This window comes from Sus scrofa, chromosome 15 (genome assembly GCF_054392235.1).
Source record: "Sus scrofa isolate SSC_HxYL_T2T_F1_AM1 chromosome 15, Sscrofa_HxYL_maternal_Yorkshire_Landrace_v2.0, whole genome shotgun sequence".
Lineage (NCBI taxonomy): Eukaryota > Metazoa > Chordata > Mammalia > Artiodactyla > Suidae > Sus > Sus scrofa.
This window is the reverse complement of record NC_139397.1, coordinates 38,900,799-38,920,837: the sequence shown is the minus strand read 5'-3', so window position 1 is coordinate 38,920,837 and position 20,039 is coordinate 38,900,799. Positions and strand designations below refer to the sequence as shown.

At 40.4% G+C, this 20,039-nt stretch overlaps 1 protein-coding gene across 4 annotated transcripts in view; it reads left to right on the top strand.

Moving 5' to 3' along the window:
• C15H2orf76 (chromosome 15 C2orf76 homolog) overlaps window positions 1-20,039 on the top strand; it is a 60,025-nt gene that overhangs the window by 6,953 nt on the left and 33,033 nt on the right. For all 4 annotated transcript variants that reach the window (XM_005671633.4, XM_003133285.5, XM_021074829.2 and 1 more), the window contains exon 2: window positions 19,725-19,791. In XM_005671633.4, the coding sequence (XP_005671690.1) occupies window positions 19,771-19,791 (21 nt within the window). In that variant the 5' untranslated portion in view covers window positions 19,725-19,770. The remainder of the gene's footprint in view (window positions 1-19,724; window positions 19,792-20,039) is intronic.

Genomic DNA, 20,039 nt, shown 5'->3' with positions numbered 1-20,039 from the left:
GCCCTGATTATTATAGCTGTAAAATAAGTATTTTCTTTTGTCTTTTGAGGGCTGCACTCTTGGCATATGGAGGTTCCCAAGCTAGGGGTCCAATTGGAGTTGCAGCTGCCAGCCTACACCACAGCCACAGCAGTGCAGGATCCGAGCTGCGTCTGTGACCTATACCACAGCTCACGGCAATGCCAGATCCTTAGTCCACTGAGTGAAATCAGGGATCGAACCCACAACCTCATGGTTCCTAGTCGGATTTGTTTCTGCTGTGCCATGATGGGAACTCCTGTATAATAACTCTTGAATGAAATTGGGTAAACTGATTCTTCCTACTTTGTTCTTTTTTCTTTTCTTTTCTTTCTTTTTTTTTTTTTTTTTTTTGTTTGTTTTTTTTTTTTTTAGGGCCGAAACTGTGGCATATGGAAGTTCCCAGGCTAGGGGTTGAACCAGAACTACAGCTGCTGGCCTATGCCACAGCAGCTCAGGATCCCAGCTGCATCTGTGACTAACACCACAGCTCACAGCAACCCTGGATCCTTAACCCACTGAGTAAGGCCATGGATCAAACCCATATCCTCGTGGACACTAGTCAGGTTTGCTACCACTGAACCTTCCAACTTTGTTCTTCTTTTTCAAAAGTGTGAGTTCCTTTTCCATTCCATATACATTTTAGAATAATCTTGTCTGTCCACAAAAAATCTTGCCTATCAATTTGGGGGAGAATTGATATTTTTATTATATTAAGTTTTCCAATCTATGAACCCAGCGTGTTTCTCAATTTATTTTGATCTTTGAATTCTTCAATTAGCGGTTTGTAGTTTTTAGCATACAAGTCCTGTGCATGTTTTGGTAGATTTATACTTAAACATTTAATTATGTTTGATTGATAATGGTATTGTATTTTAATTGTGTCTGTGTATTCATTACTAATATGTAGAAGTACAATTGATTTTTGTATATCTTTCTTGTATCCTGTGACTTTGCTGAATTCACTTATTCTACGTTTTGTTTTGTTTCGTTTTTGTAGGTTCCTGTTCCTTGGGGTTTTCTGTGTAGATGATCATGTCATTTGTAAATAGGGACAGTCTTATTTCTGATCTATGTGCCTTTTGTTTCCTTTTCTTACCTTATTGCACTAACTAGAACTTCCAGCACAATGTTAGATAAGAGTGATGAGAGTGGATATCTTTGCCATATTCCTTGATTTTAAGGGGAAGGCATTCAGTCTTTTAAGTGTAATGTCATATAGCATTTAATTAGGGCTATTTTCAGTGAGACTCCAAGCAGCAGGTATAGGCTAACCTGTAGTACTTACCTCAGCCATGCCCCCAGGGTCTTGAACAAATCCTGGAAACCACCCAAGGGCCTTAGAACATCAGGGGCTTTCTCTTTAAGATTCTCTGTTGACCTTCCCACTTGGTCTGAGACATCAATCCAGGTGTAGCAGCTTGTAATAGCCTTGGCACAGACTCCACCGTGGACCTATGGAGGAAATCTGGAGTCTTGTCATCCACAATGACCCTGGCCAGCAAGTTGACCATTAACCTGCAGGGTAAGGTAGTGTTACCACTTTAGCTAAAGTTGGGACAGATTTCATACCACCTTTCCTAACTGGATCACTCATTGTGGGGAAACTTCCCATAGGGTACACTTAAGATAGTTAACTTTCTCAGAAGCTTTCCTGAGTAGCGAGTGCAGTTTTGGAGAGATTACCACCTTTGATCTAGTCATTGGTCATCTGAGAGCTTGCTCATCTTGTTTTCTGAAATACCTGCAGGTCAAGGTGCAAATATCTGTTTTGGGGAGGAAGGCAAGTAAATACTTGCTCACATACACACACACACACTCACAGGCCAGGCGTTGCATGTGGTAGCTTTGGAAAGAAATTTCTCCCTTCATTCCTTCCTTCCTCTTTTTTCTTTCCTTTTTTTAAAATTAAATTTTTTATTTTTTATTTTTGGCTACCCCTGTGGCATATAAAAGTTCCCTGGCCAGGGATTTAACCACACGGTTAGGAGGGCACAGGTCGTCAGGGTCTTCCAATGTGACCTGTTTTTCACTTGGGTTCACATTATTGCATTTAGACCTTGGTTTGGAGGGGCTGCCTGAGGGCAGGCTGTCCAGTCTGTCTTGTTTGTCTAGGCTATCAGCTGAGAGTCCTCTGTGACATGGCATGCTGAGCCGTGGGTGTGGGGAGGAGAGGTCTAGAAGTGTTGACAGGTGTTTTGTAAGAGAGGCACAGGAGCTAGTAGATGTTTCTGATAGATTTGGTGGTAATGGTGATTACATTGCAGTCAGAGCCATCTGTTGGGGTGGAAAATTCAGGAGTCAGTTAAAATTTAATGTGTTTATACTGACTTAGGAACCTTAAGAGTATTTTGATTCTTGAGAGCTCTGGGGCAGTTCTGAAAGATAAAAAGATTGTTGGAGTTCCTGTCTCGGCGCAGCGGAAATGAATCCAACTAGTATCCATGGGGACTCAGTTCGATCCCTGGCTTTGCTCAGTGGGTTAAGGATCTGGTGTTGCTCTGAGCTGTGGTGTGGGTCACAGACACAGCTCGGAATCTGGTGTTGCTGTGGTTGTGGTGTAGGCTGGCAGCTGTAGCTCCAATTCGACTCCTAGCCTGGGAACTTCCATATGCTGCAGGTGCGGCCCTAAAAATAAAAAAAATAAAAAAAAGATGAAAGATTGTTAATAAATGATCCTTCCCACCCCTGTCTCCTGGGAAGAAGTTGTTCTCTCCCTAGATGGTTTATTTGCCTCCCTCCACCTCCACAAAAATCTGTGTGTCCTATTCCAGTAGCTATATATCTTCACCTTTTTATTTTATTGTTTTTTTGGTCTTTTTGTTTTTTTAGGGCCTCACCCACGGCATGTGGAGGTCCATGGGCTAGGGGTCCAATTGGAGCTGCAGACGCCAGCCTACCCCACAGCAACGCTGGATCAAAGCCATGTCTGTGACCTACACCACAGCTCAAGGCAACACCAGATCCTTAACCTGCTGAGCAAGGCCAGGGATTGAACCTCTATCCTCATGGATGCTAGTCAGGTTCGCTAACCACTGAGCCACAATGGGAACTCTCTATAACTTCATGTTTTTACTAATCGATTCCTATTCCCTGAAGAGAGTTTTTATAAAACTTAAGTCCCATTATGTCCCCCTCTCTGGCCTGCTGTGTATTCCAGTGATACAGTCTAGGACATTGTCAGTCCAACAAGAGAATCTACGTGGCTGAACGAGAATACCTTAAGCCCCCTTTTGGCCACCTTGCCATATGGAGTATGTACCAATCAGGCTCGCTGAGGGTTTCTGTAGGAGAAAGAAAGAAGTGTTATGCACGGGAACGGTCTGGATGGAATTCTAGGATTTCACATTGGTCTGTATAACTGTCCCTCTCCCTGCTTCCTCTCTGTCCTGGTTATTACCCAGGAAAAAGCAGAGAGAGGATGATCCCTTTCTGAGGTTACCATGTTCAGGGAACAGACTGCCATTCTTAGTTGTGTGTTATAGGAGGAGATGAGGGAGGTAAAGTAAGAGTTCTTTTTGAGTTGATTTTTTTAGGAGGCCCTTTCAGTTCTTAACAATATTAGATGGCTGTGGATGATAGGGAGGTGGCAGGTCTGCTGTGTTGGGAAGGAAGAAATTTTCCTCTACTCTTCTTGATTCTTCTAGATGGTCTAGGAATTAACCTGAGACAGATGAACAGGAGAAAACTGAAAGTCTAACGTGTGTACATGGGTGAGATCCAGAAAGACTGAGTAACTTGCCAAAATGTCTGAAACCCTCACCTTAAATACATCTCCAGCTAAAGACAAAAGAGGATATTGGGGGTTGTGGTTTAGGACTTTAGAGGAAGGAAGACAATTCATATGGAGGTGGATAAGCAAATGTTTGGCAAATAAACATTTGCTGGGCTGGGCAGAGACAGTGGAATACCGAGTGGACTCTGATCTTCAGACCCTGGTCCTCCATCACATTGCACCCATGTCTTTTGCATTTATCTCCGGTGATAGCTCTATTCCTGGAACAGGGCCACTATCTAAATTTTTTTAATCAATTAGGAGGAAGGTCAAAGTTTCTTCTTGAATCTTGGGCCTTAATTGTTTTCAGCTGGAAATAATCCACATGCACGTCAGAGACATTTTGGGGTGGCAAGTTTTGCCCTGCTACAATAAATACCTTGTTCCTTAGCATTTGTGATAAAAGATGTTCTATTGCCAGATTGCACATAGTATGGAAAAACCAAGCACACGGCACAGATTTATTTCAGGGGTCACAATGGTATGACTGGGGTCAGCTGGTTGGAAAGATAAACACTAACCTGAAAAAATGTCATCAGGGCTGTGGAGTCCTGGGAGGAGATCGAGGGTCCTATGCAGTCAGTTTGCTGGAAACAGGAGGGGACAATGTGATGTGGCTTCCCTCACAGCAGGACTTATGGGTCAGCTTCTGACCAGAGTCATAAGTCAGCCTGTTATGGTGGCTCTGAATTAGAAGCTGTGTCCTTTGCTGTGCATGATAATGGATGGTCAGGCAGCAATGGTGGCAACCCGGGCAGTGCAGGCTCCATCATCCGTTGGGTCCAGGTGGGCTCGTTGGAGAACAGGTCCTTTTGTAGGCATCCAGATGAGTCACTCAGGTGCCTCAGTCAACAGCTGTGAATTGTTTCTGCCATTCACAACCCTAAGAGAAGTGTCTTTAATTTGCTCCTTTGTGGTTTTCCAAGAGGCAGATCAAACAGCTAGACCTTTGACAACAGCTAAGAGTAAGTATTTTTAGACTCATCTATGGGAATATTACAGCTAGAGCTGTGGGAACAGCCTTAACTCCTTCCACTGATCGGAGTGACTGTGTCCATTTTCACTTCTTCACAGCTGGAGCTGAGGCTGAACAGCCACGGTAGGCCAGTGGATACTGCTAGGTTGGAGCTTAGCCAAACCATTTGTGAACTAGGTCCAGGCATTTAGCGGAACCTTGGTGAATAGAGGATCCTGTCGAGTCAGTGGCTTTGCTCTTGGAGTGGAGAGGAAAGTTTTCCCCAGAGGGAAAGCTGCCACTTTTCTACATCAAGCTGACATGCTTATAGGACCTGACTTGCTAAGTTGTTAAATATATCATTTCCATTTGACAAGTGAACCTGTTTGATTCTTCCCACCTTATTAGTCATCAAGCTGGAGTTGACTCACACCTAAATGGGAATATTAGGTTAAAGAATCAGAAGCTGTGTCAGGGAGGTGAGGAGTCCAAGACCAAAAGGGGCACCTCTGGGTGGAAGCTGTCTGCCTTTGCTAAAGGCTCCAGTTGGCAAAATCATTGGCTACAGAGAATGATATCTCCAAGGCTTATTAGGGTTGTGGGCCCCCAAAGTAGAGACATGCTGAAGCTTGCTAGCCACTTTTGATGCAGCCAATTGGTTTAGGTATCACTTAAGATGCTGTAAGAGCAAGTAAAATGTCCAAGTGAAGACTGAGTCAATGAGGGTTCAATTGGAGAAGCAGCAGAACCAGTAGGGACAAGATGCAGAACACACACACACTCCTCACGTGTACACACATCCCTCACGTACACACACCACACATGGAATTGGTTTACTCCATAGCTGGCTAAGCTGGTGGAAAATCCAGAGGACGGAAGTTTCCATTGTGGCTCAGCAGTAATGAACCCCACTAATATCCATGACGATGTGGGTTTGTCCTTGCAGGCCTTGCTCAGTGGGTTAAGGATCCGGCGTTGCCCTGAACTGTGGTGTAGGTCTCGGACATGGCTTTGATCTGATGTTGCTGTGGCTGTGGTGCGTAGGCCTGCAGTTGCAGCTCCCATTCGATCCCTAGCCTGGGAACTTTCACATGCTGCACATGTGGCCTTAAAGAGCCTAAATAAATAAATAAAAATAAAAAGCCCCTCAGAGTCCAGCAGTAAGGAGGGGCCCATGAGGGGCAGGCTGGACCGCATGGGCAGGCTGGACCGCATAGACATCAGCTGTGGCTCGCGGTCCCAGGCAGCAGTCAGGAGAGAGGGTCCAGGGGAAGGTGGAGGAAGTGCAGACCCCACTGTGGTTTGGAGTCTCTGGGCTCAGGGATACCTCACTCCTCCTAATGGGCTCCTAACTAATCAAGTCAGTCTCACCCTTTTGATTAGTTTAAGACCAGCTGATTATGGATTTTAATTACATCTGCAAAATGGTCACTGCCCCCTTCTTCCTCTCTCAGGAGAAAAAATTCCCTTGTGGCCCAGAGTAACCAGAAGCATGCCAGAAATGGCATTCTGGGACTCATCCCTCAGCTCGGCTATGCTAACATGTCACAGAGCCATCTCAGGCACACACTGTCTCCAGTATCCAAAGAGTTCATCAAAGGGCTCAGCTTCCTTTTTGGTGACTGTAGGCTAGGGGAAGAAGCTGTTGTACCTTGATGGCCAGAGCTGTGGTAACAGTATAGTCAGGATCATTGAGACTCAGGTTTCTGACTTGCCAACCAACAGAATATCTTTTATATATTGAAAACTGAACATCAGTGGGTAGGGCAGCTGTATGCTGTCCTAACCCACCTACTGATGACAAATGGCAGGGGGATTTCTCCCATTAGCGTTTCTCTACCTGTAGCCCTTCCTGAGGGGGAGAATCCCCCCTAGCACTATGGACAGAGAAGTGTGAGGATATGTACACATCATTGGTACAATCAGATATAGAAACAATACTTTGAATTGGCCTGAAGGACCCCGTCTACTATGTCATGTTAGTTTCCCTTTCCCACTATGAATGCCATCCAAACTCCGCTGACCAGAATCTCAGTACCTCCTCCTGCACAGGCTGCCAGGTAGAACAGTGACTTGGGTGCCTGAATACATAGAACCATAAAAGTTTGAGTCCCTCCTTTCCCTCAAGTTCCCCAGTATACATGAGGCTTTCGGTCTCACTTGGGGACAGAGAGACCTCAGAGCAACCCAGTCAACCTCCTAAAAGCAGATGTCAGGCTAGAGGGCAAGGGGAGGGGTCAGGGGTCAGAGGAGGGAGGAGCTCTGTGTCAGTAAGCAAGGCACACATATTTTTAGTTTCAAATGGCCCAGTGGCACTTCCTAACTCAATGAACTTGAGTCTCCCAAAAGCTCTAGAACCTCATTGCTGACGTAATTTGTTTCATCTTTGGGGATTCTATTGAATAGCTCCAGCCACACTTCCTCTTATGTGGGGCCACAGGGCTTGTGCCTTATCACATTGATAGCATTCCTTTTTCCTCCTACCCTGAGGAGAGTGAGCAACAACCCAAGAACCCTGTGGCAGTTTGTTGTAATCCTCCCTTTGGTTGCTTATCCTCTGAAAGTTAATTAACCTTTACTCCCCCACACCCACCACTTGGACAAGAACATTTGCTGCTGGATCCCAGGAAATCTTATATGCCCTAAATACATGAGACATTTGTCTTTTCTGTTCCAGAAAGCCATGTTTCCGCTAGCAGCCCATCCTTGTCACCAACTGTCAAGAACTGTAAAGAGTCTTGAGATTTTATCCTACTTGGAATATGACAAGTCAACTTGTCACAGTTTGCTGGAAACTGGTAGAAGGCATGAGACTCCTGGGTTAGAGACAAAGGATTGTATTACAGCACAGCCAACAGCATGAGTTCCCTGTTTTATGTCATTTCCTTTTGCCCCATAAATCCACAGCTGTAGAATCTTGTGTTTAGGTAATCTAGTTATTATAAAGGGCTGCAAACAAATCTGCCCTCTACTCTGGAGGGAGATAGTATCTGTCTTTCTAGGCTGTTTGCTATGTACACATCTTAAAGAGATATTTGAGAGCTAGAACAAGTTAGCGCCACTGCTCACAGGATGTACAGAAGCTTGAGAGAGCCATGAAGAGTTGTCTCCCACACATGCTGTTCAAGGATTAACACTCTCACTGCTGATTGTGTATCAAGAAAAGTAGAATTTACATTCAGTGTATCTTATTTAAAACAAGAAGGAAATGAGTTCCCGTCATGGCTCAGTAGTTAACGAACCTGACTAGTATCCATGAAGACGTGGGTTTGATCCCTGGCTTCCCTCAGTGGGTTAAGGATCTGGCGTTGCCATGAACTGTCGTGTAGGTCGCAGATGCGGCCTGGATCTGGCGTTGCTGTGGCTGTGATGCAGGCCAGCAGCTGCAGCTCCAATTTGACTCCTAGCATGGGAACCTCCATAGGCCCTGGGTGTGGCCTAAAAAAAAATAAAAAATAAAACAAGAAGGAAAGTGTGGGAGATACTCTTTCCAGTCAAGTCTCAAACTCTTTGAAAAACTCAACTGTCCAGAATACTTAGTTCTCTGAGAGTGTTGCCTGCCTTGAGCAGAGAAAACAAATTATGATTTTGTGTACTTGCCCCACATTGAAGATCACAAAAGTGGGTCTGTGGTGTTGATTTGTCAGTGGGTGGAGTTCTCAGGGTGAACAGCTATTAAGGGTTTATTTATTAGAATTGTCTGTGACTCTTCCTCAAGAGAGGCCATCTGCTAATGTTATTTTGCAATGAAGCAGTTACAGCATGCCAGAAGCATTTGTTTAGTCTTCTAATTTAGCTAATATTTATTTTGCACTCCCTGTGCTATCTTAAACACCTGAGGTATGAGACTTTATTTTTTTAATCTATCTAAAAAATGGTTGAGGAGTTCCCACTGTGGCACCACAGGATCGGTGGCATCTTGGGGTCACTGGTATGCAGGTTCGATCCCCACCTGGCACAGTGGGTTCAGAATCCAGTGTTGCCACAGCTGCAGCTTAGGTTGCAGCTATGGCTCGGATCTGGCCAGGGAACTCCATATGCACAGGGTGGCCAAAAAAGAAAAAAAAAGGGTTGAAGTCGAAGACTATAAAATCTTTCATAAGTTAATACATTGAAAATATCTTCCTCAAAAGTTTTATGTCAGTGAAAGATGAATAAACTGATTTTTCTAAAATAGTAGTACTTTGATTTGAATTATATAACTAAACATTTAGAAGAAAAAGTCCAAGAGGTTTTCAAATGTTTATTTGATCCTCACATGGTCCTACTCTATAAATATATACTTAGGTTCATATTCTAAAAATATGCTTTTGAAAAAATTAACAGCAAATTCCTGTTAACTTTTTTTTCTTTCTTTTCTTTTCTTTCCTTTCTTTCTTTCTTTTTTTGGTCTTTTTAGAGTCACATCCGCAGCATATGGAATTTCCCAGGCTAAGGGTTGAATCAGAGCTCCAGCTCTTGGCCTACACCACAGCCACAGCAACTTGGGATCCAAGCCTAGTCTGTGACATATACCACAGTTCACGGCAACGCCAGATCCTTAACCCACTAAGCAAGGCCAGGGATCGAACCCTCATCCTCATGGATACTAGTTGGATTCGTTTCTGCTGAGCCATGACGGGCACTCCCTTTTTTTTTTTTTTTTTTTTTTTTAATTGTGCTTTTGAAGTAGGCCAGCATATATTAAAGTGGAATTAACATTTAGGCATAGTCATAAATGAGACTCGATTATAATTTGTCATTCTTATGAACTTTTGAAATTTTCTATAAAGTTATTAATTTGCCAAGGTTATGCTCTCTTTCAAAGGTGAACAGTTCTCATTCACCTACTTAGCTATATGCTTGGTGCTCAGTATTTTTAAGAAGAGTAGTAAAAAGAATGTAGGTTCCCCCCCGCCTCTGGCACCACAACTTTGGGGGGATAAAATGACATAGTTGGATGATATTTAGTAGTACACATGTTTTTTTACTCCAGAATCATTAAGTGAGAATCATTTGCATATTGAGTAATTTTCATTTTAGCAGAATCCTTTTTCCCATTTTTATACCTGATTATGCCATATAAAAGAAGACTAAATGGTATTTCTTATCTTCTTTTTATTGATTTGTTTCAAAAAGAAAGTTAATGGACTCTTTGCCCTGTAACCTTAGTTCCTAAATCTAGAGGAAAATTAAGCATTTAATGTGAGTAATATACATACATATTTTTTTGTATGTGGTTAGAACATTAGTTTTTTGAAAGTGTTACCTTTTTTTCTAGTGGGTAAGATAAGGTTTAAAGCAAACTTAAATATATGACAGTCTTGATTTTACAGTACTTAAATTTATGGAGTAGATATGACTACAAAATATTTTAGGTTTTCAAAATGATACACCTTGGGAATCTGTTAAACTTCAACTCAGATATACCCCTTCTCTGAAACCTGCCTGTTGCAGAAAGGAAGGTCATTCGGTGCATTCTTTTGCCTGGTGTAGACTCTTCTCCATGCTAGCTGCTCGAGTATTGAGTGCTTTTCTACACTTAAAACTTCTAACTCTTAAGCCCATTTTGGATTCTCTTCCATTCTCTTACAAAAAGGTCAAAAGAGCATGCTTTCTTCAAATACTGGAAGGCAAATATACTTTTTTTTAGGGGGGTGCGGGTGGTAGGGAGGGTAATATAGTCAATCCTCATTCATAGATTGTGTATTTGTAAATTTGCCTACTCACTGAAACTTGTAATTCTAAAGGCAGTACTCAGAGACTTTCTTGGTCATTCCCCAGTGTACTCAGAATGGTGAATCAACAAAGTTCATGTTCCTAGTTGAGGTCAGAATCTGACCCTGAATTTCCCCAGGAGCAGTGGTTCAGTACTCATGAAGTCAATGTTTGAGACCACTTTACAAATACCCACTGCAAGTAACCAGAATCAGCTATAGTTACTTTGTACATAGGCATGATTTGTGCTTATAATAATGCTGGACTGAGCTTTTTGTTCATCTGAGGAGCCCCTGCACCCCCAGCTGGTGGACAGCTCTTCAACTCAGAACTTTGCCACAGAGAGAGGTGCCAGCTGGAGAATGAGAGCCATTGGGCTGTTAGGGAACCTGGCTTGCAGTTTGTCTTGCCTTTCCCTGACCAATGCGTGCTGAATTTCCATCTTCCCTATTCACACTGCTGGAGCCTGGGCCATAAAAAGCAGTCCCAACCTAATGTGTAAGGCTGGTCCTCTGGGATGGGAGGGTACTGAGCTGCATCCATTCTTGGCTCTGATTATGCAGTGTGTTACCTATCAGGGATCTGGGAGCTGCCTGTGAGGGGTTCCTACATGGATTTTGTGTTTGCATTAGGGTTTTTTTTGGTCCCCCCCCCTTCCAAAGCATATGGAGGTTCCCAGGCTGCGTGGAGCTGTAGCTGCTGGCCTACGCCACAACCACAACAATGCAGGATCCGAGCTGCATCTGTGACCTACACCACAGCTCAGGGCAACCCCGGATCCTTAACCTGCTGAGCAAGGCCAGGGGTGGAACCTACATCCTCATGGATGCTAATCAGATTCATTAACCGTGGAGCCACGACTGGAACTCCATTTGTTGCTTTGTTTTTAAGTGTTTTGCTTTGCTTTGGGTATGGAGTTTTCTTCATTACCCTAAACCATCTGGGTAAGGTACCAGCCAGAACAGGTTTTTTTATGCAGGGAAGTTTGAAGTCCTTCCTAAGCCTTAGGCACTGTTACTTTTCAAATCTCTACCCTACATCTTAAGAAATGTACCAATATCCTATATTTAATCTAACACATAGTTATAAATAGAGTTGAATTGCTGTTGAAATATTATGTGTTGTAAGTAGCTACCTAAATGTTAATTTTGATTTTTAAAAATTTTCATGTTTTGGCCATTTCATTTTCTGGTTTTTCTTCATGTCTCACACACTTTTGTGGGCCCTGGAAAAGCTCATAGAACCTGGGTCTATGGCTGTAGTGCAGGACTGCTGTGTCAGGAGGAATTCGGGTGTTCCTCAGCCCTGCAGTTATTCACACATTGATGGAGGCTCTGATGTGTCTCATGACACACATGTTGCTGGATTTACAAAAATAAACCATAAATAAACGACTGCAGTACAGCATGGCCAGGTGCTATGGATGGAGAAGGGCCTTTGGCTGAGTTGGGGCAGAGGAGGAGCTGACTGTGACGCTGTCCTGGAGCAGATGGTCCCAGGCCAGATTTTAGAGGATGCCTTCAAGGTAAGGCGAGGAAATGAGGGACCCAGGGGGTTTGGAGAAAATCTAGGGGTGGAGAGGTGTGGCAGAGGCTTGGAAACAGCCTTGTATATCTGGGAAACTATGGGCTTTTGCTGTTGCTGGGTGATATGTAGGTTGTGGTGGTGACAAATACCATCTGAGGGGCAGGGAGGGGTTGAGTAGGGAAGCCACATTACACAGGTGTAGACTCGTCCTGGGCACATGACTTCCTTCTAGTATCTCTGACTGCTGAATACTTTTGGGATCTATTTGGTGTCCCTCTATACATGTCAGTAGTATAATAAGCCTTCAACCCTCTCTGTCCTTTATAGTGTTTGGTGAGTACTGTATTGTTTGCTTTTGTTCAGTTAGCTCTTTTTTCTTAAAGGAAATAGAAGTACCTTATTTTTAAAAACTAAACTACCTTAATGTATACCACAAGCATTAGAATAGTGCACATTTCAAAACACATAATCATTATTAAAACATCAAGCCACCCAAGTATCCATTGACAGAGGAATAGATAAGGAAGATATGGTACACATATGCAGTGGAATATTACTTAGCCATTAAAAAGAATGAAATAATGCCATTTGGAGCAATATGGGTGGACCTAGAGATTATCATACAAGTGAAGTATGTCAGAGAATGTAAAATATCAAATGATATCTCTTATATGTGGAGTCTTAAAAACTGATACAAATGAACTTATTTACAAAACAGAAACAGACTCCCAGACTTCAAAAACAAATTTACAGTAACCAAAAGGGAACAGTGGTGGTGGGGGAGATAAATTAGGAGTTTGGGATTAACATAATCACACTTTTATATATAGATAATCAACATGGTCCTACTGTCTAGCACAGGGACTCAATATTCTGTAATAACCTATATGGGGAAAAAGATCTGAAAAAGAATGGATATATGTGTGTGTATAACCGAATCACTTTGCTGTACACCTGAAACTGATACATTGTAAATCAACTATACTTGAAAATAAAATAAAAATTAAATTTAAAAAATCAAGCAGTATTAAAAATATATAAAGCAAATAACAGTCTCTTGGATTTTTACCATTCAGAGATATAACTTCTGGCAACATTTTTTTTTTTTTTTTAATTTTCCCACTGTACAGCAAGGGGGTCAGGTTATCCTTACATGTATACATTGCAATTACAGTTTTTCCCCCACTCTTTCTTCTGTTGCAACATGAGTATCTAGACATAGTTCTCAATTCAACCTAGAATAGATTTACAAGGAGATCCTGGCAACATTTTGATAAATGTTGCACTGGACATGTTTCTATGCTTATGATGCATATGGAGCATCTGTGGTTTTCTAACTTGTTTTTTCATTCACTACTATGTCATAGCCATCTTTTGTTTTTATTGAAAAACATTTTTTTTTTGTCTTTTTATAGGGCTGCACCTGCGGCATATGGAGGTTCCCAGGCTAGAAGTCTAATTGGAGCTGTTGCTGCTGGCCTCTGCCAGAGCCACAGCAATGCCAGATCCGAGCCGCTTCTGTGGCCTACACCACAGCTTATGGCAACGCCAGATCCTTAACCCACTGAGCAAGGCCAGGGATCAAACCCACAACCTCATGGTTTCTAGTTGGATTCATTTCTGCTGTGCCACAATGGGATCTCCTAGCCATCTTTTAAAGTTAGTATCTCTAGATTTATTTCACTGTTTAAGGCAGCAGGTGATTTTATTTTATGGTGTGACATAATTTACTTAACTAGGTCTTTATTGATAAACATTTAAGTGGATTCTAATTTTTATAAACTATTAGAAGCATGTGAATAGAAAAAACTTCCTTGAACATACATCTTTTGAACTTATCTTCTCTTAAAATAATTTCACTATGAAAAATTTAAATTTTTGTATGATGAAGTCCCTCATATACCCAGCTTCAGCAGTCACCAGTGTTCTACCATTTTAAAATTTTTAAATTAAAAACTTTTTGTGTGTTTCTATTTTTTAAGGGTCACACCCATGGCACATGGAAGTTCCCAGACTAGGGGTTGAATTGGTGCTGTAGTTGCTGGCCTGTACCACAGCCACAGCTATGTGGGATCCAAGCCACATCTGCAATGTATACCACAGCTCATGGCCATGCTGGATCCTGAGCGAGACTAGGGATTGAACCTCATGGATGCTAGTCAGATTCGTTACCACCGAGCCACAATGGGAACTCCTCTACCATTTTTTTAATCTACACATCCATAATTGTTTTTCCTCTGTCAGAATATTTGAAAGCAAGTGCCAGTCATAATATCATTACACCTATATACCTCAGTCTTTTAAGTTTAATACTCCACTACACAAAACATAATATTAAATAAATAGCATTAATTTCTAACATTATATAATATGCAAATCAGGGTCCATGCAAGGTCTAAACATTGGTTGATATATCTGTTTTAAGACTCTTTTAGTTTATAGCCTTCTTCCCCTTCTGTATATCTCATGCTAACTATTTGTTGAAGAAACCAATTCATTAGAATTTTCTACAGTCCGAACTTGGCTGAAAGTCTCCTTGTGGTGTCATTTAGCTTGTTCTTCCAGACACTATCATAGCCCATAAATGGTGAGTTAGATCCAGATGCTTGACTCATTTGTTAAGTTTGATTACTAAGTTCAATTGTTTTCAGCCCCTGGAGTATCTATTCTAAAAGTTTCCCATCAATCTTTTTACCTAGTGATTTTGGCACCCCTTTATAAACATTGCCTACCTTCATGTTTTCAAAATGGTGGCTTTTAGCAGCTTTTTACTTTGAGATAAATATAGATTCACATGCAGTTGTAAGAAATAATATAGAGTGATCCCTTTATGCCCTTCATCCAGTTTTCCCCAAGGGTAACATCTGGCTTCAGTGTAGTCCAATAGTTCATTCAGGGAATTGAGGTTGATACAATGTATGGACTGTATTGAGATTTCAGTAGTTTTACCTCTTTTTATGTGTGTATGTGTGCACATGCATGTGTATTTAGTTCCGTGCAATTTTATCATGTATAGATAAATGTGGATAATACCACAGTCAAAAGTCAGAAAATTTCCGTCACAGGGATTTCTCATGCTACCCTTTTATTTTATTTTATTTTTTTGTCTTTTTGCCTTTTCTTGAAATGTTCCCGTGGCATATGGAGGTTCCCAGGCTAGGGGTCTAATCAGAGATGTAGCCACCGGCCTATGCCAGAGCCACAGCAGCGCAGGATCCAAGCCGAGTCTACAACCTACACCACAGTTCACGGCAATGCTGGATCCTTAACCCACTGAGCAAGGCCAAGGAGCGAACCTGCAACCTCACGGTTCATAGTCGGATTTGTTAACCACTGAGCCAGGACAGGAACTCCTCATGCTACTCTTTTATAGCTACAGCCACCTCCTTCCCTCCCTGCTAACCCCAGCAAAACTAATATGTTCTCCATTTCTATAATTTTGTCATTGTAAGAATGATATATTAATGGAACTTCACAGTATGTAACTTCTGAGATTGGCTTTTTTCTTTCAGTTTAATTCTCTTGAGATCCATCAAAATTATTATATGTATTAATAGTTTATTCCTTTTTATTTCATTATATGACTATACCAAGTTGGTTTATGGATATAACAAGTTGGTTTAACCATTCACATGTTGAAGGACATTTGAGTTGTTCATAGTTTGGGGGTATTATGCATGAGTATGCCATGAGCATTCACATATAGGTTTTTGTGTGAAAATAAGTTTTCGTTTCTCTGACATAAATGCCCAAGAGTGCATTTGCTGGGTCATATGATAAACACATGTTTAGTTTGTTTTTGTTTTTTGGCCATGCCTGTGACATGAGGAAATTCCTGGGCCAGGGATCAAACCCGTGCCACAGCAGTGACCTGAGCCATTGCAGTGGCAATGCCAGTCCTTAACCCTTTGTACCACCAGGGACCTCCTGCACATGTTTAGTTTTGTAAGAAACTTCCATAGTCTTTTCCAGAGTGACTGTATCATTTTGCATTCCTACCATCAATGAATGAGACATCTAGCTTCTCTTCAGGCTCACCAGTATTTGGTGTTATCACTGTTTTATTTTAGCCATCCTGATAGGCATGCAAATCATGATTTTTAAATTCTATCCTTCTTTCTGTGCTTTTTAGTTGTAATTTTTGTATAAAGGAAAACTTTCTTCATCAGCTATTTGGTAACCTTGAAATACAGTCTGTGTAAGAGTTTGGTTATTTTTCCCATTTCAACTCCCCCACCCCCACCTTGGTAAGCCAGTTTTGAGAAAAACAAGTGCCCTGTTTTCAGGGTGAGTAATTGGCTTTTTAAAAAGTGTCATTATAAACTCATAGCTTTTAAAATATTTGATGTGATTGTCTTCTCTGGATAAATTAGTAGAAGAGAAATTGCCACGTCAAAGTGTAAGCAAATTTGAAATTTTTGATGTCGATTACCTCACTCCCCTCCAGAAAGGCTGTATCATTTTATGTTTGTAGCAATAGTATATAATATATTTATTTTTCTAGATCCTTGCCAACACTGGTGTGGCCAGTTTTTAATTTTTAAAAACTTTACTAGTCTGATGGCAAATTGATATCTCTTTCTGTTTTTAGTTCTTTAGTTACTACTAAAGTTGGTCATCTTTTCACGTTATTGACATCTTAAAAATTTAGCCAATTAACTATTAATTACTTTTACCCATGTTTCTATTAGGATATTGGTCTTTTCTTCCATTTTTTATTTTATCTGTCAGCCTTTTTCTTGATGGTTGCTACCTTTTATTTGCTCAGAAGGGTCTTTCCTACCTTAAGATTATAAAAAATGTGTATACATTTTCGTGCCTCCCTGTGATTTTACAGTTACATTTAAATATTTGTTCCACATGCAGTATATTTTGTATAAGGAATGAAGAATCCAACATTACTGTTTTTCAGATGTCTGACCAGTTTTCCCAATGCCATTAATTAAATAAACTTTGTTTTCCCCCCAGATGTGAAATACTACTTTTACACTAAATGCTCCAATATTAGAGTTCCCATCGTGGCACAGCGGAATCCAACTAGGAACCATGAAGTTGCGGGTTCCAAACCTGGCCTCGCTCAATGGGTTGAGGATCCAGTGTTGCTGTGAGCTGTGGTGTAGGTTGCAGACGTGGCTCGGATCCCAAGATGCTGTGGCTGTGGTGTAGGCAGGCAGCTGTAGCTCTGATTCAACCCCTAGCCCTAAAAAGAAAAAAAAAAGCTCCAATATTGAGTCTGTTTCTGAGTTTTCTGTTGTGTTCTACGGATTTGTCAGTCCTCAGTGTCACAGCTTAAATTTCTTTAGCTTGATTGTCCTTTAACATTTTTGTTATTGGATTTTGTAAATACATGAAAATCATCCCAGCTTATGCATGTACTATTCTTATATGTCTGGCTATTGTTTTTGTAGCGTGTTTTAATAATTGGTACTACTGCTTTCTTTTCTTTTTCTTTTTTTTAATGATTTTAATTTTTTTCCATTATAGCTGGTTTACAGTGTCTCTTTTTTCTTCTTTTATGACTTTGCTAAGCTTACAAGCCTTTTCTTCCAAGTAGATTTTAGAAATATTTGTGACAAATCCAGATCACCCTATTCTGATTGAGATTTTTCGTTTTATGTTCTGATTGAGGTTTTATTTAATCTGTAGAACAATTTCGGGAAAATTGACTTCTTTAGAACTTTAAGCCTTCATAGTTAAGAACATGGTCTACCATTTCATTTATTCAAATCTTTCTTCACGTCCTTCAATATTTTTTATTAATTTATCCCTAAATTATTGCTTTTGGTTTCTCTGTCCTTTCATTTGAGTCTTTTAAGCTTCGTCAGTTTCACAAAACAGAAACAGCCTCACAGACATACACATCAGACTTGTGCTTGCCAAAGGGGAGGAGAGGGAGTGGGATAAACTAGGAGTTTGAGGTTCCATTTATAACAGATAAGCAATGAGGTCCTACTGGGAACTATATCCAGTCTCTTGGGATAGATCATGATGGAAGATAATAAAGGAAAGGGAATGTATGTATATGTAAGGCTGGGTCATTTTGCTGTGCAGCAGAAATTGGCACAACATTGTAAATCAACTATAGTTAAAAAAAAAGCTTGATCAATTTTGTTTTTTTAAAGTAGGTCAAGCCTCCTGGGAAGATGTCACGCTTATAATCTGTAATATTGGCTTTTCAAGCTGTCTCTTCAGTATGTCTGCCTCCCTAAACTAACACGCTGCATTTCCCATAGTCCTTGAGGCAAATTAAGTAATGGTTTCATTTTGATAGTAGCTATTATGATTTAGTTACCAAGTATAAATGACAACAAATTTCTGATAAAGATGAAAGTACATTGTTGGCCAAAATTAGATATTAATGCAAATTTGCAGTGTCAAATTGAACACTTCGACTATTAAAGTATAATATTTGGGCAGCTTTTTATTAAGTGAAAAAACACACCTACAATTATAAAAGTTTCGTAAGGCATACATGTGCCAGCCTGCTGGAACCTCCTTGGTTAAACCATTTATATGATTTACTTCACTGCACCTGGGAATGCAGTATCTTTGTCTACTGTTTGCACAAGCTATCTTTATGGCCAAACCTATTTAATCCTAAGTAGACTGTTGATAAAAGTAGCTACTGTTTATTGCAATCCAACTGTATGTTGGGGCTAAGGGGTAAAGTGGATAATTAGATTAGATCTGTCCAGCCTTAAACTCTTTGGGAACTTGGATTGCATTCTAGGCCTTCCCAGCATGTGTGGGTGATGTGTGTGATGTGTTTTATAGGGCTTCTGTGTTGTTTTGCGGACTAGGTGACAGGAGGAAGAAGCTGGTCATAATTTTCAAAAACATTTTAACACTGCTTCTAAAATATGGAATCTTTTCTAATATCCCTTTCTCAAGACAGTCTTTATTAAGTACGTCAAGTATATTTTAAATTGTAAATTTGTAGATGTCTGTTGAACTGCCATTATTTGGTCCATTCTAGGATCAGAATTTGGGGGGAGCACTGTAAAACCAGATTTAGTAATAAATAGTAGAGCACCTAATATTAGAATTATTGGATTTAATGTAAGATCATTAGTCACAAATTATAAAGTGAATCCTTATTTTAAAGGGAAAATACTATTTTCAGTTTCTTAAAAACCACTTGTTTCATTATAAACAGGATGCTAACTTTAATTAGAGATTATTTTATGCATTAAAACAGCTTGAACCTTTGCTTTTCACACATAATATGCTACATGTTCTGTTGAACAGTGAAATATTTGTATAAGCATTCTATGATTCAGAGAGACTTCTAGGCCAAATTAGTGTGGCTTGTTCATATATATTATGAAATATTCCAGACACACTAAAAGGGATAAAGATTAATCATTGTATACGATCTCTACTTAACATCCTGCTTAAGATATAAAATGCCACCAATATAATTGAAGCACCTATGTACTTCTAATTGTAGACCTTTTTCTTTGCCTCAGAGAGAGCAGCTGATCCCCTTTTAAACATAATAAAAGCTATGTTTTTGAATTTGTATAAACTGTAGTGTGCTTTCATGCTCCTGCGTCTTGCGTTTTTTCCATTCACCATACTGTTTCTGAGATTCATTTATGGTGATATGCATACTTCAAGTCCATTCATTTTTACTGTTTGAGCTATTTCATTGTATGAGAATGCCATAATTATCTGTTTAACTGTGAATGGACATTTAGTTTCCAGTTTCGGCAAGTAACAAATAACGTTACTATTAATGTTATTTTACAGTTCTTGTGCACATATGTGAGAGATTCCCTAGGGTACCTGCTTATGAATGAAATTGCTGCATCAAAAGGTATGTGAATCTTCAGCTTTACTAAATATTGCCACATTGTCTCCAAAAGTAGCACCCATTTGAATTGCCCACCTTAACTGATTAATTCTCATTGTTCTACACCCTTGTCATCACTAGATATTGTCAGACATTTTAGTTGGTTGGTTTAATGGCTAATATATCTCATTGTTATTTTGAATTTGTCTGATTAGTGGTGAGGTTGGATATCCTTTCTTTCTTGCTTGCTTTCTTTTTTGGCCTCACCTGCA